At 49.9% G+C, this 21182-nt stretch overlaps 5 protein-coding genes across 5 annotated transcripts; 2 read left to right on the plus strand and 3 right to left on the minus strand.

Annotated features, from left to right (window-relative positions):
- Positions 1-2849: 2849 nt before the first annotated feature.
- On the minus strand, positions 2850-4011 carry FPOAC1_013504 (uncharacterized protein; the record flags this gene model as incomplete). The annotated part of the gene is made up of 3 exons (XM_044857845.1): positions 2850-3502; positions 3563-3866; positions 3994-4011. 3 exons carry the CDS (start codon positions 4009-4011, stop codon positions 2850-2852), a joined length of 975 nt encoding a protein of 324 aa, XP_044701227.1.
- A 115-nt stretch (positions 4012-4126) lies between these two features.
- FPOAC1_013505 (uncharacterized protein) lies at positions 4127-5122 on the plus strand (the record flags this gene model as incomplete). The annotated part of the gene is made up of 2 exons (XM_044857846.1): positions 4127-4530; positions 4639-5122. The coding sequence occupies 2 exons, from the start codon at positions 4127-4129 to the stop codon at positions 5120-5122; spliced, it is 888 nt and encodes a 295-aa protein (XP_044701228.1).
- Positions 5123-7404: 2282 nt separating this feature from the next.
- Positions 7405-7701, minus strand: FPOAC1_013506 (uncharacterized protein; the record flags this gene model as incomplete). The annotated part of the gene is made up of 2 exons (XM_044857847.1): positions 7405-7619; positions 7674-7701. The coding sequence occupies 2 exons, from the start codon at positions 7699-7701 to the stop codon at positions 7405-7407; spliced, it is 243 nt and encodes an 80-aa protein (XP_044701229.1).
- A 5864-nt stretch (positions 7702-13565) lies between these two features.
- Positions 13566-15200, minus strand: FPOAC1_013507 (uncharacterized protein; the record flags this gene model as incomplete). Its single annotated transcript, XM_044857848.1, has 2 exons — positions 13566-15066; positions 15118-15200. 2 exons carry the CDS (start codon positions 15198-15200, stop codon positions 13566-13568), a joined length of 1584 nt encoding a protein of 527 aa, XP_044701230.1.
- Positions 15201-17323: 2123 nt separating this feature from the next.
- FPOAC1_013508 (uncharacterized protein) lies at positions 17324-19794 on the plus strand (the record flags this gene model as incomplete). The annotated part of the gene is made up of 2 exons (XM_044857849.1): positions 17324-18985; positions 19039-19794. 2 exons carry the CDS (start codon positions 17324-17326, stop codon positions 19792-19794), a joined length of 2418 nt encoding a protein of 805 aa, XP_044701231.1.
- Between the last annotated feature and the right edge of the window lie 1388 nt (positions 19795-21182).

Genomic DNA, 21182 nt, shown 5'->3' on the forward strand with positions numbered 1-21182 from the left:
CGTATGGCCGAAGCAGCGCCCACGCATCCTCGACCCGATGAACCCGAGCTCACCACCAATTACCTCCATGGCCTTGTCGTTGCTTTCCGCGTTGTCCAGTGTGAAGTACCCAATATTATCCTGGATACCATAGGCGTCAAGGACGTCCAGTATTTCGGCCGCAATGTTGTGTCCAAAATGGCGAGTTCTCAATTCCGGTACACCAAGCGCCAGCTTGCGTGGCTGGCTATTCTCATCCCGAAAGAAACAAGCAATCCCGTACAAGCTGTGCCTGTTGCCTGATTTCCATCCGTCAAAGGAGACGTGAATCAGGCCGCATGACAGTCATGCCATGACTTCTTCAGCGCTGCGACGACCTTATCCTTGTGCATTTCGTAGGCCGAGAGAACTTTGCGGCGGATGGTTGTCCTGGTAATATTGGCATCCGTGATCTTGATAAGTGGGTTAAGGTATTCGAATATCTGGCGTAGTCTTCCTTGCTCACAGACGCTAAATGCGTGGTTTTCCTCGATGATCCATTCGAGTAGGAGGCGCTGGAAATGCTTGCGGTCGAAACCCTTGGCCAGAGTGTTCGCAATATCTTGTTCGCACGGGAGTCGTGTTAAAATGGGAAGAGTTTAGGTTTCTTAATTCTTTCAAAAGATGCAGTAGGAGAACTACTATTTATGTACAGGCACCACCTCCGTGGAATGTTCCACCTTGTTTCACACCTTGCCACCGACTTGGTCGTTTCACATTTGTGATCTCCAACAGGGAACGTGGACATTCGCGTTCAGGGGGCCCCAAGGGCCTTCTCTGCTCAGATTACATGACGTAGCTCATTGCACAAACTTTGCCTGCAATATTGTCTCATACCGGCAGTTACGAAAAAGGGGCTACTACTGGGACACGAGAGGAAATAACAACCAAATTCGCAGAAAAGATGATTCAGTCCCCTGCATATTGACGGACCATTTCGACCAGTATGTATTGGAGTACATCGACAAATCGACAGCAGCAGCAGCGTTCCTGGCCAGACGGAAACAGTATGACTCGTGGAGTAAGCGTTCTCCTTGTAGTGGAAACGAAACCTTTTGGCACCTTCGACTTGGACACCCAGGACCTGAAGCACTCAAGCACCTCGTGGGCCAATCTCGGGGGTGAAGATCAAGGGGATCTCCACGGTCGAGTGTGATGCTTGTGGAACGGCGAAGATGAAACGCCAAGTCCATCGACAAAGACGAGTTCCGCCCGAGAAGGCCGGCATCCGACTCGCCATCGATTTCCACGACATCAGTGGAGATTCTGGCTGTACTTCAGCTATGCTGGTCACTGAAAGTTACTCTGGCTATATTTGGGACTATTATCTTCCCGATCGAACTGCACCAACGCTTATCTATGCACTGGAGCATCTACTCAGAACACTAGAGCGACAACTCCAGTGCAGGCCCGAGGTCATTGAGTGCGATAACGAAATCCCGGATAGTCGCCAGGTAAGTGACTTCCTCAGTATCAAAAACGGGATGCGCCTAGAGCCCTCCGCGCCATATGCCCAAAGTCAAAACGGCGGCGCAGAGCGCTCGGGGGGTGTGATCAAGGAGAAAGCTCGCGCAATGAGAATCGGAGCAAAGCTACCTTCGTTCCTTTGGGTTGAGATCTGGCGTGCTGCTGTATACCTATACAACAGGACACCGAAGTACATCTACAATTGGAAAACGCCGTATGAGCGTTTCTACACTTACTTTGCCATTAGGGACGGAGTGGTAGTCACGGAGCGTAAGCCCGATCAGACACACCTTCGAGTATACGGCTGTAAAACCTTCGCGATGACGACCGATGCCTTGAAAAGAAGAATCGACGACAACGACTCAATCCCCGAGGGTGGATAGGATACCTGGTTGGGTATAGCTTGACAAACATCTACAGGGTCTGGAATCCTTTGACCAACAAGGTCATCTCCACTAAAGACGTGATATTTAATGAAAAGGAGACGTTCTCTGGGGATGTCCAGCATCTCAAAGATGATTTAAAAGAACTAAGCAAGGAAGAACTTAAGTCAAGCACCCATGTAACCGACTCCCCCTGGTGTTACGATTGGTCCCGTAACAGCGCTGTAAGGCTTCTATAGGCAGCTGTAAGCACCACTGCAATCGCTCACATAGTGATTATAGCCCAATCTTTTGCCCTGTGGCCTAACGGTTAGGTGCAACCGTTACATACGGGTCGTATTATCCATTTCGTCTTCGTTGTGTTGTTCATCATCAGATTAGCTGCCTTTGTCGCATTAAATCGTTTTATGTCGCGCATTGTCGTTGCGATTAATTATGATGGAAAATTGTCGTATGCGGTTGAGAGTGGAGAAATTGCCTGCCCACGATTATGGGGGACTGCTCCAGTTTTGTAGACCTCTGCTGACCCCTGTTCACAGTGGTGTCCTTTTAGCCCCTCCCTCCTTATAACCCCGGCCTGAACTTTAAATCTTAGGGAGGTCTAGCCCCCGTACTACCATCGCTTACCCTATCGTCTGCCTTAGAACTTTAACTACAATATAGGACGATAAGTAACTTTAATTCTAGTTTGAATTTCACGAAGAAAGGGCTTTTTTCTTAGCATATTCTCATCTTTATGTAGTCCCTTAATTTACTGGTTGGCTGGTAAAAATACTACTGCTTAACTTTATCAACAAGCTTTCTCCCACGTCTACTTGTCACAGCCTGAAGCCTAAAGCCTGAACTGATCCTGATCTGAGGGCGCTATAGCTATATATATGAGAATGCAGTGTAAGGTCAGGGACCTTACATCCTAGTCTTTTGCCATTTAGTGCAGCGGTAAGACCCTGAATGCATCCAGGGACCCTGGCCGTGACACTACTATGCCAATTCGTCGAAAAAGACTGTTATCCCAAACGACTTCTTTGCTTCATCCAACAACCCTTTGACCTCCAGCCCAGCCGATATCTGGCGCTCCCTCTTGTTTTTTCCCCGCTCCTTTCGAACATCCGCCTCCCGCTCATCTAGTATTTTTCGTTCCTCGGCAATTCGCTTCAGATTCTTCTCTTGCCGGTCCTTTGCCTCCTGCTCCTCACGGCTTAAACCTTCGGTTGTCTTATTGATATCTACTCGAACCTTTCTAATGATGTCGCCGTAGTCTTTCATCTTCAAGATATCGGTAAGCTCGGCCGCATCCTCTAGGAACTTCTTCATCCTAGACGAATCAATAGGCGTGCGGTTAACAGCGATGTCTTGGGTACCAGCCACCGATTCCAAGAGACGTTCACTGGGTATTGTGTCGAGGATGTGTCGTCTATTAGCGAGTTGGTCCATCCAGATACGGAGCGGTACTGCTTCGACGCAATTCCAGCCACGCTCGTTTAATAATTTCGACAGCTCTCTCCGTCCATAAGCAAAACATGCTCCCTCAAGGACCTCCTGTAGAAAGGTTATCAACTTGTGTTGACTACTGAAAGGTAGGTATGTTGCGTCCTGCTCTTTCGGTACGTAATCATCTTCGCATGTTTCCTCTACTGTGTATGGCACGGGTGAGTATATGAATACACTGACGAGTATGGATCTGGGCGACGTACCTTCTGTGGGTTTTGCCTCAGCCGGTGCATCTTCATTGTACACTTCCACCGGACATGCTTCTGCAGTGGGTAGTTCCTCTTCCGGTGAGCCGTCGTATGCAGCAGGCGCTTCTTCTGTAGGCGCCTCTTCGGCAGGCGCTGCTTCTACAGGAGCTTCTTCTTCTGGATCATAAGCCGAAGCTTCTGCGGGCGCGTCTGCTGGTACCAATAGCTCCCAGTCTAACCTTTCCGGTGTATCTTCTGCAGGCTTCTCGCCAATTGGCTTTTCTTTGGCATCGTGCTCTGGAATATCACAATCCAGGCTCTGTGCAGTGTAATTAGAGCCAAATTGTCCTCTCATCCACAACCTCTTAATCACGGAACGGAATATATCCGTGTCGTGTATATCCAGGCAGGCTTTCTATCCATACGCGTTAATCCATATTCCATACGGGGATGTCGTATTCCATAAGTATGGCAATACGGCGGAAAAAATTTGATCCCTGTAGTAATCCCGTTCAGGGGCGATTTTCCAACTCTCCACTCTTTCTTTAATTCCAACACCACTGTGTAAGGACGCTGCGTATGTCCTCGCTGATGACATCCACTTCCACTGACCCTGCGGGGATTCCAGTGTCCACAAGCGAATTGTGCTCTTCCTTAATCTTTAGCACGAACCCTCGATTCTCAAGCGGCGATGTCCAAGAGCGCATGGCTCGAAAGCGTAAAACGACCGCAAATACTTGGGCTCACGCCCGTGAGCCCCTCAATTCGGAGCCATCTCGTTGCGGTCGCAAAAATGAGAAGATTTACTACTGCATGCATTGTGTAAGTCCGACTTACTCCACGACCGTTTCAACGACCTTTCGGAATCATCTGCTCAAGATACACGGCATTGAGCTGGAAGCCCATGAACATCCGATTAAAAAACGGCGTGACCGTCTGATTCAGGATGCTTTCGCCAAGGCCGGCGATATGCATGCTGCAAAGTAACTGGCAAAACGAGAAGAAACTCTGAGACATGCCATCAATCACAAAGCAGCGTTGAAGGCACTTATTCAGCTCGTGACTGTCCGTAATCTCTCTTACAACTGCAGTTCTTGGCCAGAGCTTCATGCGCTCATTTCTGCAGTCAATCCTGCGGCAGATGACCTCATCAGCCTTTCTCACGGCTCCATACAGAAGCTTGTCTCCAATTCCTTTCGTGTACACAAAGACATGTTGCGAAGAAAATTGCAGTCTACACCATGGAAACTTCATCTCTCTGCTGACGTGTGGTCTGCTCCAAATCACAAAGCTTTCCTTGGGATATGCGTCAAATTTGTAGATCCGGATGCAAAGGAAGCGCTGCAGGCACTATTAGCTTTGTCGGAGTTGCCAGGTCTTGACGGGCCGGGTAGTCACGGTGGTGCCGAACAATGGAAGCTTCTTCAGCACGTATGCATGAAGAGTTGGATCAAAAGCGGGATAACACAAGGTTACCCGGTAGATTTACTTGAAGCGGAAGGTATTGAGGATAACAACGTAGAGGGGCTAGATGATTCGGCTGGCTGGCAGAGCTCCAACCCAGATTCGGTTTAGTTGATAATGTAAATGACGTCATTCCTTAGTTTCCATATGTATGGATTAAGTTCCATATGGGTTGCATTCCATATTCCATATTCCATAAGGCGCCGTATGGAGTATGGAGTATGGATAGAAAGCCTGTCGCTAAGGTCAATAGTAGCCAGTTTGGAGGAGGAAGTTAGCCGGCTGAGCAGAGGTAAGAAGAGGAAGGCGATACCGAACCCCAATAAGAAGTTTATGACATTAGCCGAGGCTCTAGTAGCTGGTGATGTTATTTCCAGCCCGTCTCGGGCAACTCAAGAGACAGAGGCTGTTGAGGACGTGATCGAGGTTGGCGGGGTGCAGGAGGGCGAAAGCTCAAATTCTGAGGTGGAAGAATTACCTGTCATGCACACTCGCAGGGGCCGTAAAGTCAAGAAACCTAGAAGATATTGAACTTTGAACAAATTGAAACCTATTCATATGAAACGTCACGTTGTTGCCATTTTTGGTAATTTTTTAGTACGACGTTGAAAAGTTGCATTTTGTATGGGGAGGAAATATTTTTGGTGTACGGGGGGTGGGTACGTACGGGGGTGGGTACTGCATGGTATCTGTTTCTATCTCGAAACTTGCAGTCGCATCATTCAACAAAGTGCTCTCGTCTGGCTCATCTCGCTCCACGATGTTCCTGAAATTTGAGGATAGGCCATCCAGATCTTGGCTCATCTTACTCTCACACACAAAAAGATAGATTGAATACAGGTGATAGAGGAAAAGATGTAGCCACTAGGGACTGGCGTCTCACCACACGTTTTATTCACAGAGCGGGGTGGAGCACTTATCTTAGTCTGCTATGTGGATCGAAGCCCTTAGGTCGATGATGCTATGCTACAAGTACAGACCAGTTGACCCTAGGAACTATTAAGAGGCGATCCATCGGTCAATCGTTACATGTTGAGACGAGCAGCTGATTGAGTGAAAATAACCCTGAATACCGCTCTGGCCCTAACCCTAGGAACTATTAAGAGGCAATTGAACTTGGGGTTAGCTAGCGCCGACATGGAGTTAGCGCAACGCAGAATAAAAGGAGACGTCAATCGGCTGTTGTTATGATGCGCAGTCATGCCGGGTGCACTTGTGTGTAAGAATTCAATTGTTAATTATTGTTCTTCTATTCAAGAATCATCAAGTTATTTCATACTTGAGTTATCCTTGAGTTCTCGAACCTTCTATGTATTATTAAACTTTGATCATGATGTGAGGGGTAACCTTGGTACTTCCAACAGCCTCTGGCTCGGTTGGTGACTCAAGACCTATGAATTTCCCACTAGAGATTGTTTGGCAAGTACTGAGAACTTGCAACCAGTTCCTCGGCTGCATGTGCGTCGTGTTCGTCCGACAGATGCACGTGGCGGAGGCTTGTTCCGATCACACGCAAATACAACTTTCACTCGGCCGTTTGGAGTTTTGAAAGATTTTCCCGTCGCGAATGCATAGCCTCTAGGCTTCGCCCAAGAGTTTATGGTTAGAAGAAGAGCCCCCCGAGAGTCGCATGTGCCTCTGACGGGAGCACATCATTAGGGAATGCTGCTTGAGCCATGGAGGCAGCCCCTGATCTCTGCCGTTGTGTTGTTGCCTCGGTTGAATGCTGACATGATTTGCGCGTCCGGGCGCCTCTGTAGCGGGCGCCGGGTACCCGTGAAAATTTTGGAGCCACGGGTACCCGTGTCCCTATGGGGCCCCTATCCATGCCATATTCACAAATGTGTCGTGGAGTGCCGTGGATTTGAACCCTGGTCACTAGTCCTTCGATGTAAAAAAGGGCTGTAAAATTGGTCGACTCTTGTGGGCTAGGTAGTGTTCTTGACTCGAGAAACTTGCTACGTCGGGAGTACATCTCAAAGATAACCATGGTCCCTACACCAAATCCGAGGTCCTTATTTCTATCCAGCTTTGGAGCTCGATTCGGGAGCGATATCAAGAAAAAAAAAGAAAAAAAAGCGGGTGTTATCCGTCCGTACTTTGACGATTGATGCTATATAAGCATTCTTCTTGCAACTGATAAGCCCCTCGCCAGAACTTGGAGACTTCTTTACTTTATGGAAAACACTTGTTTCTAATATGCCCTCGGGTAAAAGGGTTCGTACGCATGTGTAGCCAGGAATTGGAGACGAGGGACTGGGAACTCTAGATCAACGTCAAGTATTCATAATTCATCGAAGCGAACGGAATAGCCCCTGAGCCTACGGAGATACAGTATTACAAGACTGTAGAACATATTCTATAACCAAAGCCATAAAAAACGGTAATTACTTCTATTTGTCGACCTCCTTTTCTTTCTTGGGGCTCAATCGCTTGATCTCTTCTGCCATTCGTTGTATTTCATTCTCCAGAAAATCATTTCGTTCCGCCAGCTCCTGAATCCACCGATCTCGATCTTCTTCATCTTTTAGTCTCTGAACTTCATCATACAAATAACTGAAATATATCTTGGCCGTCTTCTTGGCCTCAGTACCCGGATCTGTCGTGTCTCAAGAAGTCTTAGTGGCAGCACGAAGAGTTGGCGACAGGGGATGTTACAAACTTTTGGGATTATGGATGCTCTCTGGCATATTGATAGATTTGTTAGCTTGCAAAGGATCCTGGCTGTGTCCAGGGTCTGGAACAGGGTCTGAACTGTATGGGTACGATATTGTGTACTTTTTGTATTTACTCTTCTGCGTCGCTTCGTTTTTATGTCTCCTCGGATAGAAATGAACCCACATGACTTAATGCGTGCCATCTGGAACTCCACTGCGCTCTTCCTTGTGTGCCAGGCGGTCTAGGTCTCCCTAGCACCAGTAACTGAATCGCAGGGTGCCTGTCAGGCTGAAGATCAAACTTTGACATATCAATAAACCCCCACTATTCTCCACTGACGATTCTCTTTTGGGCAGCTCGTTAAGATGGTGGCTTCCTTCATGGGTGCAGGTGAAGTCGCATGCGAGATTTGATGGCTCTCGACCTTCACCCACTATGGGGTGTTACGACCCTAGCGGTTACGTCACGTGTACCCCACAATTTTCAAGCCAATCACTAAAGAGTAGCCTTACGGCTCACGCCAGCTAAAAACTTTTCACAACAGCGAGAACGAATTTTTGAAACAACAGCCACTCGAGGAACTCAACACTTCCGCCCGCTGTCGCAATGCGCCTCAACGGGTCTTGACACCTTCCCCTGCAGTGTTTTGACTTCCCAAGAGATGTCGTTGCGATGGCGGGCGGGGAAAGGAGCGCGAAATTCACGAGCACGCCACGAAAACCACGCATATACCACCGATGACTGCGGCTATAGCTAACTACAACACACCTCTTGCAGTGTGACGACGGAGCCCAAACATCGTCAACATTATTGTCCCCTCTATAAATAAATACATGGCCACTCATGGGCCCTCGGCCCATTTTTCGTCAACGTTTGCAACGTCCCACTACGCCGACATGTTGGACAGAACGGTATCACCTCCCGCGACCACCAAACGCCCGGCATGCCATAGACAAAGGCCACACAACACTATGGATCCCAGACAGACTTGCCCACTGTCGCTCCCCCCAACCTATGGTGACGGAGGCTTGGCCACCCTCCGCCACCCGGCTAGTCGGGTCTAAGGAGGCCGTGAGGGAGCTCTCATACTCAGTAATTCACCATGTCGAAACGATTGGAGCATTGCACTACATGAGGTGGTTGATGACGGCTATGGTTAATGTCGCCAGCGGCTGACTTCACAGTACAAAGACATGGCCACATAGGAACCCGGTCGGAGGCAACAACAACAGAAACACACGGAACATAAGAGTACGCACAAAAACCCGGGGGGCTCGAGGGAGATCAGCAAACAGACAAAGCCGATGGCTGGGGGGAGACTGCAGGTATCACGGTTGCAACATATGGTGCCCGAGGGCACCGACAGAGCCACAACACGAGGATATGAAGCAGAAAAATTCTCAAGAAAACACGTGGGGAAATTTGCGGAACGAAATAGGACGGATAGCACATGGGATTCTCCAACAGAAGACATGTACATAGTAAAGCAGAGTATAGGAGTAGAGACAGCAGGAAACTTGGGGACAGCTGGCCTTGTTTCAACAATGAGGCGAAGTGGGGTGTTCACAGGATGAATGCTTCGGCTGTCAGCCAGGACTTGCTTACCGGGCATGGCTGCTGTAGTGGCGGCTAAAACCGAGTAGGAATACAACCAACCAACCAACCAGCTGTCGTCGCGCCCCATGACCCTTGCAGAAAGATTGCGTGCATTCTATTCCTTTCCTAATCTTCAAATGGACGCCAACGTACCTGTCAAGTGCCAGAGTCCCGACTGCAGCGCACCTAGTGCTTCACCTAATAACTTGGATGCTTCGCCAGGAGATTGGAAAGCCTTCCCATGGCACAAGTTTCCGGGTTTCTCGATTTCGGAACGCGTTGGCAGGCAGACTTCGTGGGTTTGGCAGCACGGCTTTGACACTCAAGCCCGCGATTCTCCCACGAAGAGGAAATGGGTTTGCAAGCATTGTCTTCGGAAAGCTAAGCCCAAGATGACAGACTTCTCTGCTGTTGGCACCCAGAATATCGAGAAACATCTGTTCAGGGAGCACGGACTTGTCGATAAGTCCGGGAGGAGGAAGCCACCCGCTCTTTGGAAGGGAAAGCAGGAGAAGACTCCCTCAAGGAACATTGTGGAGATGCTGAATCTTGACACCTCAGACCCTAAAGAGCAAGCCATCGCGAACGCCCTCATACAGCGTTTCGACAGGGACCACTCCTAGAGACTGCTCCTTGAGTGGGTGATCGACGCCAATATCTCTTTTCGCCAGCCCGAGCATGGGCGGCTTCGACGTATATTCGAATACCTGAACCCATGAGTCGCAGCGACGAATGCTCATATCTCTCATGACACGGTTCGAAGGCGAATCATCGACCTTCATCTCCAACAAAAGACACGCATAATCGACCACCTGAGGAGTGTTCCAGGTCAAATTCATATTGCGTTCGATGGCTGGCGTTCAAGGAATCGGCATGCTCTGTATGGGATTGTCTGCTTTTATGTTGACAAAAATGGAATCCCGTCGAAGTTGGTCCTTGGCCTACCGGAGTTGAAGAATTGCCATTCGGGGGGAAATATTGCAGCCCAGATCCTCGAGATCTTGGAGAGCTATGAGATACTCGATAGGGTGGGGTACATCACGCTTGACAACGCCGGGAATATGGATACAGCAATGGAGGACATTGCGGAGGCGCTGGGATTCGATCCGAAGAAACGGAGAGTGCGATGCTTCGGCCATGTGCTCAACTTGGTGGTGGAAGCCCTGTTGTTTGGGTACAAAGCTGAGACTTTTGAAGCAGAAATTGATGGAGAATCTGTTTCTGGCGCTGCCCAGCACGAGATCTGGCGAAAGAAAGGTCCCATTGGGAAGCTCCATAACCTGGTCCATTGGATCCATCGGTCTGACAAGTTGACCTATCGTCTCCGTGCGCTGCAGGAAGAACTTTTTCAGCATTCTGACAACCCCAAGATTCGAGCAAGGAAGCCTGTCGACGTTGTTCGCGATAACCAGACGCGGTGGTTGTCGACCCTGTATATGATGCGACGCGGTCTCTTGTTGCGTCCTTTTCTGGAGGACCTAGTTGAGAAGGTCACGCTTGAATTCAACAAGGAATGCCGCAACGGGGCTAGACGGAGGGAAGAGATACCGCTCTGTCTCCGGGAGGAGAGTCTTCTTGGGGAGAAGGACTGGAAAGTAATTGAGTTGATGGACAAGGTGCTGCTTGGTTTCGAGGAGGCACTCCGGATGCTTGAAGGAGATGCTCAGAGCCGGGTACGTAAAGGTGGCCGCATATGGCAATATGTGGGATGTTGCTTCAACGTATGAATTTCTGATGGAACGTCTGGAGGAGTGGAAAGCAGCAGCAGAGAATTACCCGGATCCTGAGCACTTCAGGATAAACATCAACCTGGGGTGGGATAAGTTGAACGAGTACTATACGAAACTGGACGAGACGCCAGCTTACTATGCTTCCGCCATTCTAAATCCGGCCTCACGTTGGGGATATTTCGAGAATACGTGGACCGGCAAAGCACAGCTGCCATGGCTTCAGGAGGCAAAAAGAATGGTGAAGACTCTGTGGGAGGAAGAGTATAAATCACTACCGAATGTTTCGAATTCAGATGAGGAACCTCCATTCAAGCGTTTAAAGGCAATGAGTGCTCTCGAAAGACACCGAGCACACAGAACTTCGTCTCTAGCAGGCAGATGTCCTTTGGATAGGTCAGTGAACGCAGACCATGATGAATATGACCACTGGCTGTCGAGTCCGGACGTTAAGAGCGACCCTCTTGTCACGGATCCCATCCAATATTGGTGGGAGAGACGGAAAGATTACCCTCGACTGTCGCGAATGGCTCTTGACCTGCTTTCGGTACCGCCTATGTCGGCAGAGTGCGAGCGTTTGTTTAGTGTTGCTGGGCAAATGGTCTCACCGCTGCGGACTCGACTGGAGGCTAGCACGATAGGGATGACACAGACGCTAAGGTCATGGGTGCGGAATGGCCTAATCGACGCGGTGGATACGTTAGTTGACGTATCAGATGAGGTTGGGAGTAGCATTATATGGGAGACAGAGGAAGATGGCCGAGACGATGGCGAATAACGTGTTGGGCATCTCGGGGGGCGTATGAGGTTCAACATGTTCAATTCAACGCCACCAATTCAATTTGCAGATGCGGTGGTTCAACTCCACGGGCGGGAGCCCATAGGTTCGCGGTGGCCGCGGATTTAAAATTTCACGGGTACCGCGAAAATGACTAAGCACTGTGTATTTGCAGAATTGGCCTCTTGTGGGTAAAGTAAAGCCCACTTGACTTACACACACACTCAACGGAGCCAATAACTACATTTCAATTATAATTGTTGAGATGAGAAGGTTCAGGTGTTTGATTCACATAAGAGCTACTTGAAATTATAGACAGGCGTGACAGCTGTAGAATGGGCCTTGCCACACGGTCGATTGTCTAACACCCATGACTGCCAACAATGATACAGTCTCCTTCTGCCTTACGGCTAGCTGAATGCAAAGCTTCTTGTTCCCTGCTGTCCGTTTCTATCCTCCTCCAAATGTCTTTGACGCCCCTTCTGCTATTAGCCAAAGGACTGTCTCCTATCTCTTCCGCGACCTGGGCTTCAATTCGCTCATCCTCAGCCTTAGCCCAGTCTAGATATGCCATCATCTCTTCTTTCGTCCATTCTCTTGAACTTGTTGACGTGGTACAGCGCTTGGACATTTGTTTGTAGTCCAGGCACCATCTGCTGCATGTAGGTGGCGCCTCGCGCGCCATCTCCACACTCTCAAATGCACTAGGTTCTCTTCGGGTGCTCTGTTTAGGGATATTTGAGTGTGCAAACGTCGACTCAATTCGTTGGCGAGGCTCTAGAAGTGGTTGTGGAGCTCCCTTGCGCTGCAGGCGCCAGTGCTGGTGGAAGTGTCCAAGTGAAAGAACTTGTCCCTGCTCTTGCAAGGATTTCAGAGTGTGGAGGCAAGGCAGTCCATGGGATCTGGTGAAAGACCCCGTGTAAGTCAATGGCGGGGTCACAAGCGTATGAGACTGTTTGTCTGCCACTTTTCCCTCTAGTAGACTTCCCAGTGGTGAAAGCATAGCCTCTCGTAGCCGCCCACACATTTATAGACCTTAGAAGGGCATCTCGTGACTCATAGCTCCGTTCTGGAGGGAGACAGTCTTCAGGGAAAGTCGCGTTCTCTGTAGGCGATACTGAAAACATTAGAGAAGGGTGAAAACAAGAATATGATCGCGTCGCGCCGCACGACGCCAGCTGAATGGCTGGAAATCGCTACGGTAACGGTGCTTAGTCATTTTCGCGGTACCCGTGAAATTTTAAATCCGCGGCCACCGCGAACCTATGGGCTCCCCCTCCACGGGCCAAATGCTGAGTAAGCTGTCAACGCAACGCCACGCGAGGGCGAAATTGATGGAATTGAATTGATCGCCAGCCTGGACCTAGCCTACGGCAACTTTGACCATATCAGAGTGGGTACGGGCGATAGCGCACATATGCTCCGGGCTGTCCTCCCATGAGCGGCAGTGCGTAGCAGAAGTTTTAGTAACAAGGCATTCGCTTGGACCATTCATAATAGAACTAGGGTTACCGGATGCATCAAGGCATTAATGTTAGCGACAGTATTTATGACTCGCACTGTCGACCTGTCTCCATTCCCCCACATTCGCACCCCGGAACTCAGGCAGCAGCGGTATTTCTAAGTACTTCATTCGCTAAGCCAGAAATTATTTACGCACCCATAAGGCGGCCAAATTCTGACAGAACATCTGCTTATGAGATAGAGCCATGTACCCAGGTAGCCCCACCCTAGACTTGCAAAGAGCATGTTTTTTTTGGACCGGAAGGTGCAAGTACTCAATGCTGTAGAAATCTTATGCATCAAGGTCGACCTTGCCCGTGTCGAGGAGCATCTTGACCACGGCCTCGTGTCCATTCCTGGCGGCCAACGACAGTGGCGTCCGGCCGCTCTTGTCTTTCGCATCATGGTCGACCTTGCCCGTATCGACGAGCATCTTGACTACGGCCTCATGTCCATTCTCGGCGGCCCACGACAGCGGCGTCCGATCATACTCTACATCTTTCGCATCAACGTCGACCTTGCCCGTGTCGAGGAGCATCTTGACCACGGCCTCGGGTCCATTCCTGGCGGCCAACGACAGTGGCGTCCAGCCAATGTAATCTTTCGCATCATGGTCGACCTTGCCCGTATCGAGGAGCATCTTGACCACAGCCTCGCTTCCATTCCTGGCGGCCAACGACAGCGGCGTCCAGCCAATGTAATCTTTCGCATCATGGTCGACCTTGCCCGTATCGAGGAGCATCTTGACCATGGCCTCGCTTCCATTCCTGGCGGCCCACAACAGCGAAAGGTTGACCTTGTCTGCAGCGGGGGCACTTAATGCGTGGGCAGTTTTTGCTTCCGCAATGTCACGAGCAGCTCGAGCTTCAACTCTCTTTGCGGCATTATGCTCGAGTGCGGAAAGTCTCTCTTGGTCTTTTTTAAGAAGCTTGCCTTTGCGTGCCTTTTTTGCTAATAAGCAAGCAATTTCCCCCTCTTCATGAACTGCTTCAGTCGCCTGAGCCTCAGCAATTCTTTGCGCCACGGCAATAGCGGCAGCAGCAGCCTTTTCTGCTTCTTGAGCAACCTTTTCTTCGGCCCTCTTAGCTGCTTGCTCCTCGGCTTCCTTCATAACTTGATCCACATCCGAACCCTTGCCTTTTACTATGGGTCCGGTATCGCTGAGACCTCGGAGAATCTCTACGGGTTCCTCCTTCCGAAGTGAATCATCACGTAGAGATACTTTTGAAGTTTGAAGCAGCAGAATAGCCTTCAAAAGTACCATGCTGAGCGTGTTGGGAGTTCCAATCTCAGAGAGTACCTTTTCTGAAGTTGGATAGGTAATGTTCTCGGCAAAAGCAAGGATGCGCGACTCAACATACGCGGCTATTCCCGGGAGAGTGCTCAATGACAGACTTGACTCTTCCATGATATCAACCAAGGAAGGCAAGCTCAACCTGTCGCCGAGTGCGATCATCTCTCTTCTTGCCAGATCACGAAGAGAGGGCAATTGAAAGGATTGGGCTGCGGCGTACACGCGGAGTGCAGTTGTAAACTCGGATGCATACCTCATCATAATAGTCTCTCCCTGTGGCTTCAGGCATTGATACCTGCCGGTGGTCATAAAGTGAATAAGGACATGGCCGGTATTGTAGTCGATATCGTCCAAGTGAAGGTCGCGTAACGACGAAGAGAAACAGTCTGTCGCGACGCTTCGGGAAGTAAGCTCGACACTCTGATGCAGGAGTGCGTGAGGGATATGGAGGGGTCCATTTCCTTGGAAGTATACCGCACAGACTTGACTGGCGTAAGGCCTGTTGCATTGTCAGTTGACGGTCTTCAAAGAGAGAACTCAAATTCCTAACGAGTGTTCTGGCCTGCTGTCTGGTTCGCCATCCCAAAAGGGTGCTGCGGCCTCTCTTTGCTTGTTGACCGGGTCGTTAGACATGTTTGTGAGTGTTGGATGAGGGCTGAACTATGTTAAATCTAGATAATAAAAGCCCGTCGCGCTATATACGTAGATTGGTGGTAGAAGGAGCACCCCGATATATAGAAGCATTGACAAAGAGACTCGGAGTAGAATGAAAAACGCCGGGTCAACGGCCCACACGAAGGTTATTAACAAGCTCCGGAAACCTCAAAGGCGCACTTCATTCCAATGACATAAGTGTGATATAATATAGTTTATTCCTTCTGGGAAAACTACGCTAAACCATGCACCTCGACAAAGCTCTAGTTTTCCCGATTCACACCGTTGAGGGGTCTGCTTGGAAGCCAATTTCCTGAGGTACTTTGCCAAAAGTATCTCATCCCTAATTTCTCCCTACTCGGCCTAAAACACACAACGTATGTACTTATTTCGGACTGATCTACAGCCGGCGGAAACGCCACATAACCCGCTTGGGTAGCTGGCAGAAGATCGACAATAACAGAGCCTATTTCAGCCTTTCAGCTCTCCACGAAATTGCCCGCATGCGGTTGAGACACGGCACAACTTCTTGCAGTAAGCTGAAAGTGAACTCTCAAAATACAATCATCCTTCAACATACCACCTCTCTAATTATAGATAACTACATGTTAAAGGCATTGATATATCAGTATGTCTTATTCTGTTTGGTAGCTAAGCCACTGGCTTTAGAAGGGATCTATGAGTGAGTTATGGCCTCATGCAGAAGACCTTTTCCTAGAACGGGTTATGTATAAGCGTCTTAGCTGCATGACGGTAAAAGTATGACAATCTTCTGTGGCGGACCGGTCTATGCGTCCACCTCCGCGTTCTGGTGGCAGCAGGTAGTGCGAACCTTGGTAGATTGCATGAATGGAATGTTGCGTAACCTTTACAGTATTGTACATGTACACCTTCCTCTTCGCAATAACATTCTCTTTGTAAGTTTTGGAGTAGAGACTTATAGATACATGTGTCTACTTGATAGGCGGGTAGGAATAGTCAGATTCATATGACGAAGGAAGCTTTAATTAGGTCTAAAAGAGGGGAAATGATCAGGCCAGAATAGCCATAAACCGTTACTTTGCATGTGCCCAGTAAACGGTGGGCCTCCTGCAGTATAGAGTATAGTCGTATGATTTTACGACATTCCCCTTCTAGTAAATGCTTACTTCAACATATGACTGGCTAAAAGAAAGGTAATTACTACACCAGCGTGACTCTTACACAGGCGTCATTTCTACGGCTTCTGATTGGTCCATCCCTTTTTGTTAGTGCATTTAGCTTCTGCCAACACTGTGTGTAGTGTTGGAGAAATGGCAGGCAGCCACCTCAAGGAAAGATGTCTCACGATGATACCAGAACTGTCTGAACAGCCTCTCCTCATCAGGTATTAAGAAAAGGAGGGACTTCCTTCGATAGTAGGTAGAGGATAGCGAGATAGATAACTACCCTCTAGGGCATACTTGAATTGGCCTGGTTCTGCAGTGAAAACTAGACCTTGTTGTGATGTTCGCTTTAGAACTGGTTGACCCGATTGGTTCTTTACCAAAAGCAAGGACTTTTTAAGGGGGAGCTGCCTTCACCGCCTTTGCGTGGATCTACCTGTGGGTCGAAGGAAAAAAGAGCGAATCAGAAGCCATAAAAGAAACGCCTGCCTGTATAAGAGTGACGCCGGTGTAGCCATTCTGTCACGCCAGCGTAGTAATGGCCAAAAGAAAATCATTTACTCGTTGGCTAGCCGGGAGGAGTGAGACCAAAAGAACCAGTTGAAGTGGCACCAATCTCTGATGAAGTAGTATACATATCGGAGTGTCTATTCCGCGAACCAGGCCAGTGCTCAACGGGATCGGCTTCAGACAGGGTGCGAGCGGGAGGCCTCACAGGGCGGGGCCAATCGGTTAAACAGCCTTACGGATCAAATCGGGGCGACGATTGCTGACATAATTTGGGCACCTAGCCCATGTATTGGCCGCCCTCGAAATGATTTCCGGCGGGTAACCCTTCGCAACGTAGTGTAGCTCCATTTTAATTAGCTCAAAACATCAAAACACAATACAAACGTTTACGACACAAATATCCACCCTTCGAAATCACTCCTCACCACGACATCAATCCTATATATCATGGATGGACCATCGAGTATAGAGGAATTGACAAGACTCCTACGAGAAGCTGAGCAGCGCGCGGAGGAGGAGCGACAACGCGCCGAGGGAGCAGAGAGAGAACGACAGGAGGAGAGACAACGCGCCGATGAAGCAGAGAGAGAACGGCAGGAGGAGCGACAACGCGCCGATGAAGCAGAGAGAGAACGGCAGGAGGAGCGACAACGCGCCGATGAAGCAGAGAGAGAACGGCAGGAGGAGCGACAACGCGCCGAGAGGGAACAACAACGCGCCGAGGAAGCAGAGGAACAAACACGACTCACGACGCTTGACGAATACATTGCAGCTTGCCATGACTCCGTTTTCTCTCGCTTCGCCATCGAAACAGATCCAAAACTGACCTCAAAGGGCCCGTTGACCAACCCGCGTAACAAGTGGTGTCCTAAAAACCTCAGGCCATGGCCCAACTTCCTTCATCAACAGAGGGTCACCTTCGGTACACTGCACCATTCATTTCCTACCGAAAGCCGCCTTTTCGAGAACCGAAACTTCCTGGCCGGCATGGGGAACCGGGTCTCCCAACGACCGATAGGAGACGAGAAGACGCTCGAATATTTCCTACATAATAGCGTGGAGGATCCGGTTAGGGCCATCGTACAACATCTTAAACAGGTCGAAGAGGTCGGCAGGGATTTTCAGATCGGAGATGGTGTCGTCTTTGAGAACCATCCCCATGCCCTCAGCGATGTTGCCGAAGAAGTGGTTGAGAGGGAGACCCCATCGACGCCGCCGCGGACGCCGGACCACGGAATAGATCTCAACCAGTTGCGGCCGGATCAAATCTGCGTCTATCGATCCGACAACACGCCGTCTTCCCAGCGCACAATGGTTTACGTTTCCGAGTACAAGCCGCCCCACAAGCTGACCGCTCCGCACCTTCGCGTCGGTCTCCGCCCCATGGACATCTACAGGGAAGTTGTGAACCGAAGGACGATTCCAACTTCTATTAACCCTGACGCGCGTTTCCAGTACCACGCGGAGAAGCTGACGGCATCTGCCATCACGCAGACGTATCACTACATGATTGAAAGCGGCCTTGGGTATGGTCTTCTTACTACTGGCGAGGCTATTGTGTTTCTCAACATCGACTGGGACGACGACCCTGAGACTCTGTACTATCATCTAGCAGAGCCTGGTCCGGAGGTGTCGGCACATCCAAACAACCTCCATATATGCACGGCTGTCGGTCAATATCTAGCGTTCACCCTCATGGCTCTCGGTGCGCCTGGAGAGCGACGGGAGATTAGCCAGGAGGAACGTCAAAAAGCTATGAATGGCTTGAAGAGGTGGTCTGAGGACTTCGAATCGACATTCCGTTCTATCCCAGAAAATGAACGATCGGTGTCGTCAGCCTACTCTCCTGGCCATGAACCTACCACCTACAAGGATGTCGATCGGTCGCCGGCCTTGCCGCGCAGAAGGACGCGTCGAACTGCCAAGTGCCAGATTGGCGAGGGGTCGTTGAGGAAGGACGGCAAGCCGGAACCATCTGATGACGAGTCGGCATCCAGGCCACCGGACACGCCTACGCCAACTGGACGAAACACAAGACAAGGAACCAGGCGGAGCCGGCGACTGGCGTTGCGGCCGCCGCGCGAGACGGCGAGCAGGGTCGGCAGTACTGTACGCAGAAATGTCTTCTCGGGATGGTCAAGGGTGGTTTTCTTGACCCAAAGTGCCCGAACGTGGCGCTTCACTGCGGGAGCTGCGCTACCGCCCGCGCACGTCATCCTGTCGACCACAAGGAGTGGCTTCGCCTACTCCGGAAGCAGCTGGAACAGTCTCTCGACGACGGGATCAGGCCATTGGGGGAAGGTGGTGCGCGGGGTGTGCTTTTCCAAGTGACCCTACTTGCTCATGGCTACACCTTTGTCAGCAAGGGCACGGTGCGGGCTTTCATCAAAGATCTCCAGCACGAGGCTGCTGTCTACGAGCGTCTCAAGCCAGTGCAAGGCGTCCACGTGCCCGTTTTCCTGGGTGCGGTTGACCTTCGATCGATGAACAAGACTTACTACTACGACCACCGGGTCTACGTGGTGCACTTGACATTTTTGTCCTGGGGAGGCTGCAGCGTCGACGGAGCGCAGAGGGCTGGCGGCATGAGCAGGTCGCTCGAAGACGAGGCCATTCGGTCCTTGAGAGCCATGCATCGAGAGCGCGTGGTCCACAAAGACGTGAGGCTCGCAAACATGTTATTCAATCCCGAGACCGGCGGGATTATGGTGATCGACTTTGAACGGGCTTTGCTGCTCAACCCGCCTCGACGTCCGCTGGCGCAGCTGGTGCCGAACAAGCGAGCGTGGCAGTCGGAGACGATGGATGGCAAGAAGGTAACTGGTGATTCGAGCAAGCGAAGTCGGTCAAGTCAAAGCTTTTTAGAGGATATCCGGTTGGCAAAGACGGCGTTCTTGGAGTGGAATGCTAAGCCATAGGACACAGATCGCGAGAGCACTTTGCTAGTAAATCTACAGTCAATCACCATAGGAACTATTAAGAGGCGATTGAACAGTAATCGGCCACCAAAATGGATAATTTCGCTCAAAATTTGGACTTGAATCGAGTGGATTGGGGTCCGGCTGTTTATTGGCTGAAATTAACCCCCAACCCCACACTTGGGGTTAGCGCGAAGCAGAGGTCCAGATCTGCCTTGCGGGGTCCGTCGGAATGAGGACATTGATAAAATTGCCAACAGACTCCTAGACTTTTTCGGAAATGCAGGTGTTTGATGTACTTCAAAGATATTGGGGACAGATAGAGCAGTGGTAAGCCGGGGAGGTCTATATAGTGTGAGATTCCTTTGGGTCTAATCTCGACGGACTGCCAAAATATTGGTAGACAAACGCTCCGGATTCTTTTCGAGACTTCAGTTGCTGATTTAAGATCTCTGATCGAGGTGACCTGAGCTCTGTATCAGTGAGGCCTTACTAGATAACCTTCTGTCCCACTTGTTCCGGTGACAATGCACTAACAAAAGGAGATAAATTGGGGGAGTACCCAACATTTTCCATAATGATTCGTAGAATCTCGTTTGGCAGCTGCGAGATTATGTCTGACATCTTCTCTTTGGTTCAGATAAGGCTCCTCGCGTCTTTTGGCAGCTTAAGAAACGAACAGGAATCAGGCTCTATGTTGGGCCAGTTTTCAAAGCCAGAATGCGCTGTGTCGATCTAGGGTGGCCGGCGGCGTCGGCATTTATCCATGGCGAGCAATTATGATAGATCTCTGATATTTAGGAAGCGAGTGCCTAATACATAATGAAGATATGTGGGAGGTTGGAGCATAAAAGAAGATGTATAATGAGATTTGAAGATCCGCTATGTAAGTAGGGACAGGGCTAGAATGGCCGTAAACGTCTCTGTCAAATCTCGGTGCTGGCCAAAAAATGACAATCAAAATGCGTCCAAAATCGACGACAGTAGAAGATGCGGATAAATAAGGCGTAAGGGTAGGCCAAAGCGTGAGGAATCTGCTGATATGCATCAATGCCATTTTAATGCTCGTTTGCGTAACTACTACTTTATTGCCATATTATTCGCAACACTGAGGACAGCGACGGTGGCGCGAACCTGACTGTGGGATGGAGCATAGCCTAGGGCCTCTTGCCGAAGTATCCAGGTAATGAATCATCCTGGCCTCTTGAGACTTGGATAACAGCCGGCCAGGATGGTTGACTTCAGATTTAGGCGGTATGCCTCTTAGTCGATCAGAAAGAGTGGTCTGGGGCATGCCATGCTTCTGGGCGGCCTCATGTTGCGAGAGTCCATTATCTGTGACATCTAGTATGGCTTCGATAACATTATCCTTTGTATAAGGTAATTGA

Source organism: Fusarium poae, assembly GCF_019609905.1.
Source record: "Fusarium poae strain DAOMC 252244 chromosome Unknown contig_2, whole genome shotgun sequence".
NCBI lineage: Eukaryota > Fungi > Ascomycota > Sordariomycetes > Hypocreales > Nectriaceae > Fusarium > Fusarium poae.